This window comes from Sitophilus oryzae, unplaced genomic scaffold, assembly GCF_002938485.1.
Source record: "Sitophilus oryzae breed Bouriz unplaced genomic scaffold, Soryzae_2.0 scaffold_1512_pilon_pilon, whole genome shotgun sequence".
Classification (NCBI taxonomy): Eukaryota; Metazoa; Arthropoda; class Insecta; order Coleoptera; family Curculionidae; genus Sitophilus; species Sitophilus oryzae.
The window spans coordinates 45,910-63,210 of NW_022146184.1; the positions used below are offsets into that span (position 1 = coordinate 45,910).

The 17,301-nt window shown below is 33.2% G+C and overlaps 1 protein-coding gene across 1 annotated transcript; it reads right to left on the reverse strand.

The window, feature by feature from the left end:
• Window positions 1-1,950: 1,950 nt before the first annotated feature.
• Window positions 1,951-15,264, reverse strand: LOC115878427. The gene is made up of 4 exons (XM_030894937.1): window positions 15,145-15,264; window positions 11,722-11,883; window positions 4,054-4,218; window positions 1,951-2,109 (listed from the first exon to the last, which is right to left on the reverse strand). The coding sequence occupies exons 1-4, from the start codon at window positions 15,223-15,225 to the stop codon at window positions 1,951-1,953; spliced, it is 567 nt and encodes a 188-aa protein (XP_030750797.1). The 5' UTR covers window positions 15,226-15,264.
• Window positions 15,265-17,301: the final 2,037 nt, after the last annotated feature.

The window sequence follows — 17,301 nt, forward strand, 5'->3', positions numbered from 1 at the left end:
AGTTTCATGTTAATATTAATAATAATTAGCAGAAGGAACGGAGAGAAGTAATACCGAACTAGGTGGTTTTTGCATTCAAAGATATAGTTCATGTCGAAATTAATAATCCGTGGTGCGTATTAGTTAGGTCGCTTTGGTTAATTTAGCATGTTTTGTGTTGTAGATAGTTGTATTAATAGAATTTTTGGGAACTTTGATGAAGATTGTCGGTTAGATACCGGCGGGATTATTTGTGAACAAGTTTAAACGGACCGGTTCGTCAAATTGCGCGTAGTAAACTAAACGTTAATTTTGTTGGATTAACTATACAGGGTGATTCACGACAATGGTACATTGGACGTTTACGGAGAACCGCTGATTGAAAGTTCGGGTTTGTGCACAATAGAGTGGATCGAAGAATCTCAAAAATAAAATTTCGGCTTGCTATACCGCGCAAAAGTTGCCGTAGGTGTATACTAGCATAATAAAAAAAATATCAAATTCGGATATCTTCCGATTGCGCAAACCGCCGAAAGTTTTCAAAAAAAACTTGAGGCAACAAAACATTTGATAACATTTGTTGGAGGTTAGGGGGACTCCATTTTAATGAAAAATTGAATTTTTTGAATTTTTCGAAAAACTATATGGTTTTCATAAAATTCGGTAACGTGTTCCCTATGCTTTCGGTGGTTCGGGTTCGATCATGTTAGAAACTCTTGTTGTGGTAAAATCTTTTCCTTATCTAAAAGTCTTTAAGCGCGGCATAATAGATTTTTAAACCCGCGTCTCTTTCGATACCCTGATTTAGCGTAGGAAAAATTAGTTTATCCTAAAATCGGGTTTCTCCGGTAACATACATGAATATAATAGAGTTGGTACATGCTAAAAATTTGAATTTCCATTTACGATAGGTATGGAATATTGAAATATCACCAGAATAACCTCGAATATGGTTAATACTTTTTAAATTAGATTAGCCAAACATCACCTACCAAATGATATCCTTTTCGTAATAATAAAAAAACAATAAAACTGTGTAATTTCCCAATATAGGTAGATATTGAACAGCGGCATCGCTAATTAAAATCGAGAAACAATAATAAAAATTGTTCAAACATAATTGAATCATTCCAAACGCGTACCAGTTTACCACCGGTGCATAAGAAATAATGCATATTAAAATGGAGTCCCCCTAACCTCCAACCAATGTCATCAAATAATATAGGATTATTGCTAAACTTACCTTGAAATTTTGGGATCAAATCGGTCATCTCCCATGCCTGAATAAAGTCCTCCATTTTCACATATCAGAAGCAAAAACAATAACAAAAAAACTTTATAAACCTACCCGACTAGTCGGCGCGTCTCGTGTCGCATGAGAGAAACAGAAATCCAATGAAATGAAGGTAGGAATCAGGAATGCACGTTGCGTTGTTGCTGTTGGGGATGGTCACTTAATATAAGAATAGTAACTTTTGGAAATGGGGTATTATTCTCGCGCCGAGAGTAATATGCTTATTTAAAGTATACACCGATTTCAAGTAAAAGTTTATGAAAAGTTGTACTTTAAAACGATGTACCACTTGACCCCCATCCCCATTTAAGATTGTAAGGGTGACATCTACCCCTCCTAGGGAGTTGAAAAAAAAAGGCTAGAAATATTAATTTAAAGTGTCCCTCTTACGAATAAAATTGACGTGTCTTTCCGATTTTTCATATTTTGAACTGCAAGAAAGATATTAAGGGTGGGAAGTTTTAAAATTGACACAGTTAAACTAATGTAGTAAAAATAGTTGTTTGGATACTCTGACAGCTCGAACAAAGCATTTCATAGGAAGAAATAAAAGCTTTGTCATTTGCATGATAAGATGGTAGATACTAAATAAAACCAGAAGGAAACATAAATTATATTTTAATAGATTAAATAACTTACAAACATCTAAATTATCAAAAACAAATTATGTTGTTTTATCAAACAACTTGTCCCTCAGCAAATGCACAAAATAAAAGTTTATTAGATGTATGTCCAAAAGATTTGATGTGGATCTGAAATAAACTTCCATCTGCTAAGCGAAGTTTCGCTATTTCCTTAACGTCAACTGTTAGACCTTTGGGAAGTGTATACAAACCCTGCAAAAAAATAAATCCAAATATGACTTCATTTTCCTTAATCACCTACAGGTGTGTTTTCTACTGCGTATTTTTAAGAATGCTAAATAAGTAAAACAGAGTTAAAATATGCAAAGCGGCAAAGTAAATAAATAATAAGCAGAATAACTAGATGATATAAAGGTAAAATAAAACGAAATTTCACGTATTAAGTGATGATAAAACAGGTAGGTCAAATCAGGCTTAGAAAAAAATCATGATTAAAATAAAAATGAAAAAAAAAACATATTTTTTTGATTTAAATCAAATTTTTTATTTTAATAGAAAAGATTATTTATATCGGATTTCCAAATAATTAGGACTTATTTCCAATTAAAGCCCTACCCTAAATGGCTAAATCTTTGCCCGGTACCGATAACAGTAACAATTCTACGGCGCGTTTTATAATTTTTCCACATCAGCCACCAATATATTACGCAAAAAAGTCGCTCGTTTAGATCGATAGAATTTTTTTTCAAACGTCACCAAAGTATTATTTTTTTCTCAAATATTATTAAACTGATATCAAGTGTCAAGTTCAACTAGTGTACAAAATGTTGATCAATATATAATTACATACAAGGTATTTCATATAATATATTATATTTATATTATATTATTTACAACATTTGAAATTATTTGTAACGTTTGAAAAAAATAGTACATATGTTCTATTCGGAGTAAGAATGTACTTACTGAATATACATATAAACCACGTTCATTCTTGCGGTACAGTAGTAATAATGTAACAGATTATTTTCTTTTCTCTTTTGGGTTATTGGTTATTGGTTTTAAGCCTGTACATTTTGTACATTTGTTGCTTTAAAAACAATCTAAAATGTCAATATTCCATGGGTATATTGATAAATAGGGTCTAAATTATAAGAAAATGCATTTTCTACGAAAACTTGAAGGGATAGGTAAAAAATGGTATAATACAATTTGATAGACAATTAAATTGTGCATCTGATTCTCCTAAAACATACAGGGCGTTCAATTTAAATTAAAGAAGTTATTGGCGTTTAAAGCTAGAAATTATATAAAATAAATTTTTAGACACTCTATATAAGGTAGTATTATTTTTATTATTGCAACACAATAACTGATCAATAAATAAACTTCAGTAAATATTTAGTATTAAAAACTTTGATACCCTTGGAGAAATGAAGCCTTGAAATTTTTACTGCAATTTCACAAAATTGAAAATATTTCAAAAACGGTAAGGTTTAAGTATAATAAACCTTAATCAAATTTACCTTTATTTTAATCGTAGAAACTAAAAATGTAATAATATACAGGGTGTTCCATTTAAAAAAATACAACTTTGATATTTTTTAATTATTTGGGACACTCTGTATCTTGTCAAATTATTTTTAAATTGTACCTCTAATAGTCCTTCATCGAACCCAAAACTTGAAATTTGTAAAAATATAATCGTTTAGCTACAATACTCCGTGTCGTATGTGGCGAACAACACTGTATATTTAATCTTCGTTTAGCGCTATTTACATCTTGTGGTGTTTTAGGTACGTGCTTTTCTAAAATTCCAAGATCCTTACAAACATCTGATAAACATGATATCAAGGGTGGTTATTGGTTTTAAAACGTCTCAGCGTTTTTATGTTTATGTTCTCACAAAGCTTTTAAAGTTAAACAATTTTTTTTAGGGAATTTTACCAGAAAATAAAGTTTTAGTATAAACAGACAGACAGATATTTTGAAAATGTTAAAGTGGTGCTATCTAAAATCAATAACTAAACCCAAAAGATAGAAAAGAAAATAATCTGTTACATTAATATAAAGGCTCACATGATATTACATATCTCTAAAATTTGCACTAATATTTAGAGAATTACTTTATTTTTACTTTTAGCATACAGAAAATACTAAAATGTTCGTATGTTAGGTAAGATTTGTTATAATTACCTTTTTCATAGGACATTGCAGAGGTGGTTTTAGAGCTTGGACGTACCGTAACCAGGGACCATCGTTATTTAGAAACTTACAGAAATATGGAATCGGTATTTTATGAAAATTCTCGCAGGAATTTAATGAACCCTTGTCCTTACATCTGACTAATTGAAATTCTAGCTAAAAGCAAATAATACTGCTTATAAAACTACGAAAGGGCGTAGAGTGCCATCGCAACATTGAACATTATTTTTAGCAATATTTACACTTTTTCTGCACATTTACACTTTTTCTGCAACTACACTTTTCCTGTAAATTTACAAATTTTCTGTCAAATCATTTTTTTCTGTCATTTTTTGCGTGGCAACAAGTCATTGGTATTTGGACCATCTTTCAACCAAATAGTGTAACGTGAAAATCCATCTATACAGCCTCTTAAGCAAATTCAAAATAGCTTAAATTTGTCGTAACAATCGGTATGCCATAGAAAATTGGGTCCTTTCTTTGGGGGGTGGGGGTTTGTAGTATTGTTGCCTTCGTACACAACGTCGCTGATATAATGTAACTCGTTCGTTTTTTCATTTGAACTGAGTTTACTAATTAGTTCCTAACGACATACAAAAAACTGAGATTAATTTGCAGTGAAATATATCTTATAATATAAAAGATATTTTGTCTTAAAATTTTGTGTCTCACTGTTACTACCTCTCCCCTACAACCAATCCATTCTGAAGGCACTTAAGCAGTGCAGCAAGCATACAGGGTGGGCCACTGAAAACTTATAATGGCTAATTAATTTTTAAACCAAAAAAGACATAAAAAAATAAAAATTACCGTTTCGATAATATCGAGGGGGAATACATATGACGTATTTTTTGAACCACCCCGACCTACCCCTTAGGCGGCACCCCTACTCACTTGAGAATCTTAAATGGCAACACCCCACTTGTGGCGCCTTTTTGGTAAGCCCATGAAAAATGCTAAACGATGATCGTAAAGTTTTTAGGGTGAAATTGAAAAACTACCCCTTACACGAAAAATTTGATGGACATTAATGAAAAAAGTGATTTTTTCAAATCAGGCAAATGAGGTATTTTTCAAACCACCCCGACCCACCCCTAGGTGCCATCCCCTCACTTCTAATCTCAAGATAGTGATACCCCACTTGTGACACTTCTTTGGAAAGCTAATTGAAATTGCTAAACGATGGTCATACAGACTTCAACTTAATTACTGGTAAGTCGTGATACGAAATGTGAGTGTGACAATTTGAAAGAAATTTAAAATGATAATTTATTTTAAGAATTGCTCAAAAGGACAGCCGTTTTGTTCCATATAAAAATACAAACGATTTTCAAATTCTTCTCTCACTTTTTGGAAAGTCTCTGTCAGAATATTTCGACATGCTTCAGTTATCGTCTGCCGCAGTTCTTCCGACGAACCTGGTTTTGTCTTGTAGACTATGGATTTAGTGTAACCCCACAAGAAAAAGTCTAAAGGAGTGAGATCATATTTACACTTTTTCTGCACATTTACACTTTTTCTGCAACTACACTTTTCCTGTAAATTTACAAATTTTCTGTCAAATCAATTTTTTACGTGGCAACAAGTCATTGGTATTTGGACCATCTTTCAACCAAATAGTGTAACGTGAAAATCCATCTATACAGCCTCTTAAGCAAATTCAAAATAGCTTAAATTTGTCGTAACAATCGGTATGCCCTAGAAAATTGGGTCCTTTCTTTGGGGGGTGGGGGTTTGTAGTATTGTTGCCTTCGTACACAACGTCGCTGATATAATGTAACTCCATCAGGATCCAAAATGCGTAACAGTTCTCTGACTGCTTTTTGATTTAGGGGAGAGGTAGTAACAGTGAGACGGCTAGAACACTGAGACAATTGCCGTACCGAGCAAGCAATTTTAAATTTAACGCCAAAATAAACAAAATCCGTTACAGATGGCGTTGTCTGATACTCGCCGGAAGCCTCGCGGCTGGCACTTCAAACGGGTTTCAGTTATCCATGATTACAGTAAGAGTGTACAGGGTGGGTCAAATTCGACGCTTTTAAATGGAAACACCCTTTTCTATAGGAGATAGACGAAAACTAATATCGGTGTCTGGAGCTCAATTTTCATCAAAAACATGATGGTAAAAACCGCACATCAATATCTGTTACCGTTTCGGAGTTACGGGGTGTTTTTCAAAAATGTGCATTTTTAATAAATCGCTGTAACTTTTCTGCTATGGAAAATTTTGTATTTCTATGAAAACATTTCCAAAGCACCTTTTTATTTAGAATTTAATGGTTTAAGTATAATTTTTTTAAAATTAATAATTTAAGAGTTATCAACATAAAAATTGATTTTTTATTTGGGACACCCTCTATATTTTTAATTAACTGAAAATAATTTAAAATTACCTTTCCAAAAATATAGCACACTTGATATTTTGTCATAATCCCCTTCGAAATACAGAATTTTTAAAAGTTCGCCACTTTTAACTAGTAGGCTTTGGACCCCTTATTGATAATAAGCCCTTAATGGAATTTGAAAACGTATTTTTCCAGCAAGACGACGCACCGCCTCTGAACGCTGAAGTTATTAGTAAAATTTTATTTTGGCCGCCGAGGCCGCCTGACTTAGTGCCCATGGATCTAATTCTATAGATATATTTGCGGAAGAATAAAGGTTCCTTATTCTTCCGTATAATCTAGACAAGAACTAAAAATACTTAGCAGTTATGAGAGAGTACCTTTCACCCCCACTGAGATAATGAATTTCGCGAGAAATGTTCAAAAACCGCCCCGTTTTTCCATAGCAGAAGACGGTCGATATGTCGAACACCTGAAGCAAAATCTCATATCTCGGTTTGCTCTTTATTTTTATTGTCATTAGATATAGTATAAATGTGTTAATGTTGGTTAAATATAGTTTAAATTGTTATACAATTCTGCATCTCTCATTGCAAATATCATTTTCGTTTTAATTGCTGCTCACCGGCTAGTTTTTTTTTGCATTAGAGCCGGCGCCATTCAAAGCCTACTTATACAAAGTGGGCGAATTTTAATAAACTCTATATCTCGAAGAGAAATTGAGCAAAATATCGAGTATGCTATATTTTTGGAAAAGTAATTTTAAATTATTTTCAATTAATTAAAAATATACAGCGTGTCCCATTTAAAAAATCAAATTTTCTGTTGATAATTCTTAAATTATTAATTTAAAAAAATATATACTTAAACCATTAAATTCTACGTAAAAAGATGCTTTGGGAATGTTTTCATAAAAATACAAAATTTTCCATAGCAAAAAAGTTACAGCGATTTGTTAAAAATGCACATTTTTGAAAAACACCCCCAAATGCACATTTTTGAAAAACTCCGAAACGGTAACAGATATCGATATGAGGTTTTCACCATCATGTTTTTGATAAAAATTGAGCTCCAGACACTGATATTAGTTTTCGTTTATCTCCTATGGAAAAGGGTATTTCCATTTAAAAGCGTCCAATTTGACCCACCCTGTACACTAAAGTAAATTTTGTTTTGCTCTAGAACACGTTTTTTAAGAACTATTGGCTGTTTTATTAAAGGTACGTACCATAAAGAATACTCGATGTTTATGTTGAACCATAAAGTAGCATATTAAACAGTTATTTTATATTGCTAGGATTATATATTTAATAATTTGTAAAATATTTTATTTAGGAACAATGAGACATTCTTTGTGATGGAGCACTAAGAATGTATCACTGTTCCTATGCTATTAAATAGTTCAGTTTTTTTCAGATCACAGAATGCCTAGAATCTGAGACACTAAATTTTGGTAGTCTTCATCGTCACCCAATTCAAGACGACTATGTGCTTGTAGAATTTAGTGCTAAACAGAAAGTCTATTATGTGGGAAAAATTATATCACAATGCAATGAAAATGAATATGAAGTTTTATTCATGAGGAAGAGTACAAAAGGCTTTGATAGTTTTTTTGCTCCAAATGTCCCAGATTTGTCACTGGTCGTGGAAAAAGATATAAAAATGATTGAACACAGGGATTAACAAAAAGGCAAATATCTTTGTTAAAATTTGAAATTAATTTCACTAATTTAAACATAAAATATATTTTAAAGTAATTAAGATAATGTTACATTGAATTAAAAAGCAAATTTTGAATGTTTATTTAAGTTTAAAAATACGTCATAAGCAATGTCTCATTGTTCTGACCAAGAGTTAGAACAGGGGGGCATTTCCGTTTTTTAATAAACATTTTTTAAGTTTGTTTTTCGTTTTTTCATTTGACTGAGTTTACTAATTAGTTCCTAACGACATACAAAAAACTGAGATTAATTTGCAGTGAAATATATCTTATAATATAAAAGATATTTTGTCTTAAAATTTTGTGTCTCACTGTTACTACCTCTCCCCTACAACCAATCCATTCTGAAGGCACTTAAGCAGTGCAGCAAGCATACAGGGTGGGCCACTGAAAACTTATAATGGCTATAATTTTTAAACCAAAAAAGATATCAAAAGAAATAAAAATTACCGTTTCGATAATATCGAGGGGGAATACATATGACGTATTTTTTGAACCACCCCGACCTACCCCTTAGGCGGCACCCCTACTCACTTGAGAATCTTAAATGGCAACACCCCACTTGTGGCGCCTTTTTGGTAAGCCCATGAAAAATGCTAAACGATGATCGTAAAGTTTTTAGAGTGAAATTGAAAAACTACCCCTTACACGAAAAATTAGATGGACATTAATGAAAAAAGTGATTTTTTCAGCATAAGTTACAAATTTGGATCCAGCTAAATCAGGCAAATGAGGTATTTTTCAAACCACCCCGACCCACCCCTAGGTGCCATCCCCTCACTTCTAATCTCAAGATAGCGATACCCCACTTGTGACACTTCTTTGGAAAGCTAATTGAAATTGCTAAACGATGGTCATACAGACTTCAACTTAATTACTGGTAAGTCGTGATACGAAATGTGAGTGTGACAATTTGAAAGAAATTTAAAATGATAATTTATTTTAAGAATTGCTCAAAAGGACAGCCGTTTTGTTCCATATAAAAATACAAACGATTTTCAAATTCTTCTCTCACTTTTTGGAAAGTCTCTGTCGGAATATTTCGACATGCTTCAGTTATCGTCTGCCGCAGTTCTTCCGACGAACCTGGTTTTGTCTTGTAGACTATGGATTTAGTGTAACCCCACAAGAAAAAGTCTAAAGGAGTGAGATCAGGTGACTTTAGCGGCTCCTTGATTGGACTCCTTCTGCCAATCCATTGCCTTGGATAATATCTATTCAACCACCGCCTGTTATAATAGAATAATGCGGAGGGGTATTGACTTTAACACGTTTTGACATTTTTTTTATTTTTAGCTCCATTTTTTTTGTTCTTTTTTATGACAGTCGTTAAGCATTTTTTATACGCTTTCCAAAGAGGTGTCACAAGTGGGGTATCACTATCTTGATATTAGAAGTGAGGGGGTGGCACCTAGGGGTGGGTCGGGGTGGTTTGAAAAATACCTTATTTGCCTCATTGAGCTGGGTCCCAATTTGTAACTTATCCTGAAAAAATAACTTTTTGCATTAATGTCCACCTAATTTTTCGTGTAAGGGGTAGTTTTTCAATTTCACCCTAAAAACTTTATGATCATCGTTTAGCATTTTTCATGGGCTTTCGAAAAAGGCGCCACAAGTGGGGTGTTGCCATTTGAGATTTTCAAGTGAGTAGGGGTACCGCCTAAGGGGTAGGTCGGGGTGGTTCAAAAAATACGTCATATGTATTCCCCCTCGATATTATAGAAACAGTATTTTTATGTTATTGATATATTTTTTGGTTTAAAAATTATAGCCATTGTAAGTTTTCAGTGGCCCACCCTGTACATGCAGCTGTAGCCGTGAAGCTGACCGAGTGTCGAAATTTGTGCTTCAATAAATCCTACCAGAATATCAACGTTCGTGTAAATATTTCTTCGATATAAAATAAGTCGTCCTAAATGCCTTAGCAAATGACGTAATCTTAAAACTTAGAACATAACCGTCATCCAGCGTACATTTCAAAATTCCTTTGTGACTTAAACCGATTTGAAAGTAGGTTTTAATGTATTCGTCCATAATATCTAACGAATATCTGTACTTTGTCGCCACAATGGCAACTTAACTGGAAGAGAACAAGTTTGCCCTTTAACTACTGAGTAACGAAGAGTAACGAACAGGTCGATAAAGAGGCGTCAGCGTCGCCTTGCAGGGTAGTATATTTCGCATGTGATTTACAGAAAAATTGTAAATTTACAGAAAAAGAGTAAATTTACAGGAAATGTGTAAATTTAGAATTTACAGAAAAAATGTAAATTTAGAATTGGCAGAAAAAGTGTAAATTTAGAATTTACAGAAAAAGTGTAAATTTAGCTAAGCATTTTTTTTCAACGTTGGTATGGCATCTCTACGCTTTGGTATAAAACTGCTATAGTCTATAAAATGAATAACTTTGAATTTTGACCGTTATTTTTTACCAACATGGCAAATATAAAATCCCTCTGTCAAAAAAGTTACTGATATTCTTTAAATTGAGTGCCTGAACTAGCCTGAACGAATCAGATAGGTAACTCTTTTTACTTTCGTGAAATAGAAAAGGAAAATAAAAAACAAGTGACAATTCTTCCTCTTCTTGCAAAAATCAACACGAAATGTCATAATTGACAAAAGTAAAATGTCATCAGCTTTTGACATTTCTAAATATTAGACCAATGCCGTCTCTATTAGAACAGCCACGAGGCGAGATTTATGACGTCACGCTAGTTAGATAATACGGATTAATAAATATGTTGGAGAATACATGGGAAACATAATTATTCCTCGTATTTTTGGTTTGTATTTTAAAAATGATATAGTTTACATGAAATATACATAATATACAGTTAATAAATACAATATAATATATACCGATTTATTGTAATAAATACTTTGGCTAATAAACATGAACCATACAAATGCAGCAAATGTTTTACAATATAAAAATAATGAATAGGTGGTACATAAGATAATGGGTAAAATGTAAAATATATTTTAAATTTTGGGGTTCGAAAATCAATCTAATTTAACAAAAAACATTCAATATCTACTAATAGTGATGTATTATTATTTGCATTCACAAAATTTATTTATATATTATAATGTTTACTGCAATTAATAAACTAATATAAACTTGTCAAAAGATGACCACATATTTTTTTAAATTATTATTCTTAACACAAAAACTATCTACATTGACTATGGAGTACGATTTCAGTCATATTGTAAAACATTTGCTGCATTTGTATGGTTCATAATTTATCTGCCAAAGTATTTATTAATATAAATAGGTATATATATTGTATTTATTAACTGTATATTATGTATATTTCATGTAAACTATATTATTTTTAAAATACAAACCAACAAATCGAGGAATAATTAGGTTTTCCATGTATTCTACAACATAATTATTAATTTGTAGTATCTAACTAGTGTGACGTCATAAATCTCGTTCTTAGGCTGTTCTATTAGAGACGGCATTGCGTCAGCACGGCCGCAAGTTGCTAACCTAATAAAATTAACACTAGAAAAGCCCGCGGGAACTGTCAAATTCAAAGTTATTCGTTTTACAGACTATACCTTCTGAATAATACATACCTTATAATTCTCATAAATGTCCTCGTTTACGACTATATTAAAAGCAATTTTATAAGTAGTATCTTCTACTCCGATTTTAATATTTTTTAGTTGAAGTGGTAATGTCAATCCGTTAGACTCTCGACATCCGTCTTCTAATTTATAGATGTGGAATGATTTATCCTAAAAATTGACAATAGTATTTTATTGAAATATTTTCGATGCTTTTGATCGCTTTGGTTATCGATCGCTTACCTCTGGGGTAAGTTTTTTTTGTTTAGATTGCACGCGAAATACCCGACCGATTATCGTTTATGCGCGTGCAGAACTTAGCCTGGAAATCATATTAATATGGTCAAAAAACATTGTATCATTAGTTATTTACCTCTGACACGACTATGGGATCTGTGTAGATGAGAAGGACATCCAAATCATAAAAAAACTATATTGGAACCACACACACGGACAGCCGAAGTGAAGGTCAATGACACAGTCTCGACCGAAGCCTTTGAAGTAACCAAAGGAGTGCGACAAGGATGCAATCTGTCACCGATGATTTTTAACATCTATGTCGAAAAAGTATTCCAGCTTGCTCTCGAAAATGAGTCCATGGGTATTAAGGTCAAAGGAAAACCTATTAATATTCGCAGATATGCGGACGATACTGTTACATTGACCTCCACTATGAAATATCTTCCAAAATTGCTAAATAGAAAAAATAATGTAAGACAACAGTATGTGCTATATAACTTCAAAAACAAAGACCATGGTGATTAGTAGACAAATTCAAAATGTTAATCTCACTATAAGCAGCGGAATCATTGATCAGGTGGATCAGTATCTCGGCTCTGTTGTACATAACAAATGGAACTGCGACGAGGAAATTAAAATTCGAATTGGCATGGCCAGAAAAACGTTTCGAAGGCTTCAGAATATCCTCCTACAACAACGCTTACCATTAGACCTCCGACTAAGAGTGATTATGTGCTATGTATGGCCCGTCCTTTTGTATGGGGCAGAAACGTGGTTAATCAAAGTAAAGTCCTAAGTATCCCTAAATACACACACCGGAAAAGTCTAGGGATATTACAATTTTATCCAGCCATCGTCAGTAATTTTATTATTTGCATTTCTGATATAATAAAATTAAAATAAACAAATAGTTTACAGGACGTATTGGAAATAAAAATGCGAAATTTACCGAATTTTTCAAATTTACCTTGATTTTTATTGAACTCAAAAAAATATACACATTTTTTTTTATTCTAAACTGTGAATTAAAAAAAAAGATAAAACCATTTTTACTTAATAAAGGGTATGGCCTCCTCTACTGTTCATTACAGCCCTACATCGTCTCTCTATGCTCCTGATCAGGTTGTCGATCTCTTCTTGAGGTACAGCCTGCCACGCTGCATTCACGGCCCGAACCAGATCCTTACGAGTTTCACGAGGCATTTCCATTCTCAATATTCTTCTTTGGACCGCGTCCCATACGTGCTCGATGGGGTTGAGGTCAGGAGATTGTGCCGGCCAGAGTTAGATGTTTAATTGATGAGCATTGATAAACTCACTTACCACTCTGGCTGTATGAGGCCGTGCATTGTCATGCATGAGAATGAAGTTTCTCCCAAAATCATTGGCATATGGTAATACGACAGGCTCAAGAATTAAATCACTTCACTCTTGGGTAGAGTCGTAACCGACCGAATGAATGGCATCATTACAGAAACAGATAAAAAAATTCTCAAGATGGAGGCAGTCCATGGAGGAGCTCTTCGGAAACGAAAATAGCGACGACATAACTGCAGGAATTGGCAATATAGGGCCCACCATTACACAGGAAGAAGTGGAAACAGCTATCAAACGTCTGAAAAACAACAAGACTTCCGGACCGGATCAGATACACGGAGAAGTGCCTAAACTGCTGGACTCGGAACAAGTTCAACTACTGACCACCCTATTCAACAAAATTTATACAGGTGGTCCAATCCCAAACATCATTTATTTTTTCCCAAGAAGGCAAATGCGACCAAATGCTCTGATCTCAGGATAATCAGTCTGATGAGCCATTGTACAGAGAATTGTTTTCAATCCTAGTCCAACGAGCACGCGACGTCAATGTAGATGTCTTTGCGTGCTTCATAGACTTCGAAAAGGCCTTTGATAGAGTCCAGCATGACAAACTCATCTCGATTTTACAGACAGGAATCAGTGATAGAAGATAGAGATACAGAGATAATAGCAAAACTTTATCGTCAACAAAAGGCCGTGGTTTGAATCGAGAACGAAACTTCAGAAGAGTTTAGTGTAAGGAGGGGAGTGCGACAGGGTTGTATATTGTCGTCTCTGCTATTCAATGTGTACTCGGAACATCTGTTTAGAGAGGCACTGGATGGCACAGAGGATGGGCTGGTAATAAACGGACAAATAATAAACAATTTGAGATATGCAGATGATACCGTTCTGTTGGCCGATACCGCTGAAGATCTCCAAAGGCATATAGATCGTGTGGCGAATACATGCAGCAGATACGGAATGAAAATGAACCGCAATAAGACAAACGTTGATCATTAGCAAGAACTACATCAACAACTTTCATCAAAGAGGAGTTGGAGTTTCTGGTGAATATCAAACGCAGAAAACTGGAATACTTCGGACACATGATGCGGAACGAGAAATACCGCCTACTCCAACTCATACTGCAGGGGAAAATAGAAGGCAGAAGATCAGCGGGATGTAGAAGAATATCGTGGCTGCAAAATCTACAAAAAATGGACCGGAATGACGTCAACAGCTTTGTTCAGAACGGCAGTGAACAAAGCAATATGGACCAATGTGATAGCCAACATCCAAAGAGGATAAGCACTTTAAGAAGAAGATATTGATCACAATTCAAACGAAGAAGTTCTAAGGAAAGCTGGTGTCGAAAGACAAGTGCTTAATTTGGTTTGGTTCCGGATCTGTCATATTTAGTTCATATTTAGTTATATTTAGTTCATATTTAGTTCATATTTAGTCATATGTTCCGGAAAATGTCATATTTAGGGCACATTTTGAGAGGAACTCGCTACGCCATCGCCATTCCGAAATTGGTTCTTCAGGGTAAAATTGAGCGTGGAAGAGGGCCAAGAAAAAAACAGCACTCATCGCTCTGGAAAATTAGAGATTGTAGCGGGATACTGGACGCGGTAACCATATTCCGTGGGCCAGATGTATATGGGACCAGAAAAAGAAGAAGTTATTTATTGGATACATTTACTGGTATATTAAGGCCTCAAAGGGCATAGAAAAAGTTAAGCCAATTAAAGTTATTTTGCTTTTCAATGTCAAGCATATTTTAATGTTGCCATTACCAAGAAGTACTTTAAAACATTTTTAAAACATAAATTAACATTGCAATAGATTCTATATCAAATTATACGTCAAATATAAAATTAATATTACCCGTTGCCGTGCTGATAAACATCCGATATGATTTGGGCTTAATATAAATATCACAAATTCTAATAAAAGCTTCAAGTCCATTATTGGCACTGCACTGAACACGATAGTAAATTAATAATGTATTTGATATGATGTTTAGCGTAAGTGAAATATTATTCTAATATTGATGAAAAACAAATTATTTTTCGATTTAAATAATAATGTTTCCGTTTTAGTCAGTAAAAGATAAACAAACATAAATGCATCATGTGCATTTAGCTTGACATTGCATATAAATTAACATCTATCTATAAACGGTATAACAATAAAACAATGTCATAAAATTGTATTTTGATCTCAATTTTCTCCTACTTTGGATATTAATACACCACGAAATTGAGTGCTTTCATTTTATTTTGTCCCACTTTGAAATACTGACTATATATGTAGTGTTTTCGTTTTTGGAGATAAAACCATTCATAAAATACTAAATTACAGGCTATATAATATAATATACAGGGTGAGTTTCCTACGATGTTCTCTATGGGTATCTCGGAAACTACTGGAGATAGAGAGTCGGTTAAATGTGGAAAGAATTGCAGTTTTGTGGAGTCATAAATATGCGCCTTTCAAATATTTGAAAAAGTTCAAGGCTTACTAGATATTTCGAAAAAAACAAATTTTGGCTATTTTAAAAATTGTCCCTAATTCCATTATAATCTATTTTAGACAAAAAGTTTTCAAACAAAAGTTGTAGATAATCACATTCCTAATGAGTTTGTTTTCTCCGATTTTTTCTAAAACCTGTCATTTTTGACATATGACACAAACATATGTTTTTTAAATGGAAACCATAGTTGGCCATGACTTCATAAAAAGCGCCATTATTTAAGCTTTTCAGCGATATAAGCTATAATATGTTTCTTTCACAAATTACTGAGTTATAGCCAATTCTTATCTTTCTTGACTAATTTCACTTAGTTAGCCATGGAAATAAGTTTAATCGTCGTTGCTCTCAGAAATGTGAAATTGTCACATCCAGTCTTTGTAAATTAAAATAAACAAAAATTGTAAATAAAAAATTTTCATATGAAGAAAAGCGTGTAGGATTATTGGTTCAACTTTTTTTGGCCATACGTTAACCGGTGAAAGTTACTTACGTTTCTTACAGAACGTTTTTTTCAATGGTGTTCTAATTTTGTTATGATTTATAACTTATAAAAAGACAAAATATATTATTAAACGGCTCTTTATAATTTAGATTACACAAACTAAAACTTAAAAAAATAATATTACTACATAGGTACACTTTAAGTTATTTTAGAAAATGTTCAAAAAATCCGCAATTGTTTTGAGTACATAAATGCATCTTTTTAAAACTGAATTTATAGCTATTGTCACAGAACCACCGGTCGACTTAATTAAACTTCTCCTGTTCCGCCTCTTCGAGTGCGAAATCTTAATTCATAAGTTCTTTTGTAATCCTGGTTGTTAACCATACCGCATAAAAAAATCTAAAATGGATAGATCAATCAGGTGACCGAGGAGACCCATGCAATTGGTCCACCTCTTTCTATCCCTGAGTTTACATAATTATGATATAAATAGTGTTTAACATTTCTTTCATTGTGGGGGGGGGGGTTTGGTGTATCATAATGAAAGTCATGTTGGAACCACTCTATTAATGCGCGAGTATCTAATTTAACTTTTCTAACATGTCCTGAAAACCGTTCTCTAAAAAACGTAACGTTCACCGATCAACGTATCCTCGAAACTGTATGGCTAAGAAAAGTTGAACCAATAATCCTACACGTTTTTCTTCATATAAAAAACTCTTAATTACAATTTTTGTTTATTTTAATTTACAAAGATTGGATGTGACAATTTCACATTTCTGAGAGCAACGACGAATGAACTTGTTTCCATGGCTAACTAAGTGAATTAGTCAAGAAAGGTAATAATTGGCTATAACTCAGTAATTTTGTGAAAGAAACATATTATAGCTCATATCGTTGAAAAACATAAAAAATGACGCTTTTTATTATGCCATGGCCAACTATGGTTTCCATTTAAAAAAACATATGTTTGTGTCATGTGTCAAAAATGACAGGCTTTAGAAAAAATCGGAGAACACAAAATCATTAGGGATGTGATTATCTACAACTTTTATCTGAAAAC

Coding starts and splice junctions, on each gene's coding strand:
- LOC115878427 (XM_030894937.1), bottom strand. CDS start 15,225: ATGGACTTGAAGCTTTTATTAGAATTTGTGATATTTATATTAAGCCCA. Junction 4,219..11,721: donor ACATTTATGAGAATTATAAG/GTATGTATTATT, acceptor ATTTGCTTTTAG/CTAGAATTTCAATTAGTCAG. Junction 2,110..4,053: donor TGCAATGTCCTATGAAAAAG/GTAATTATAACA, acceptor ATTTTTTTGCAG/GGTTTGTATACACTTCCCAA.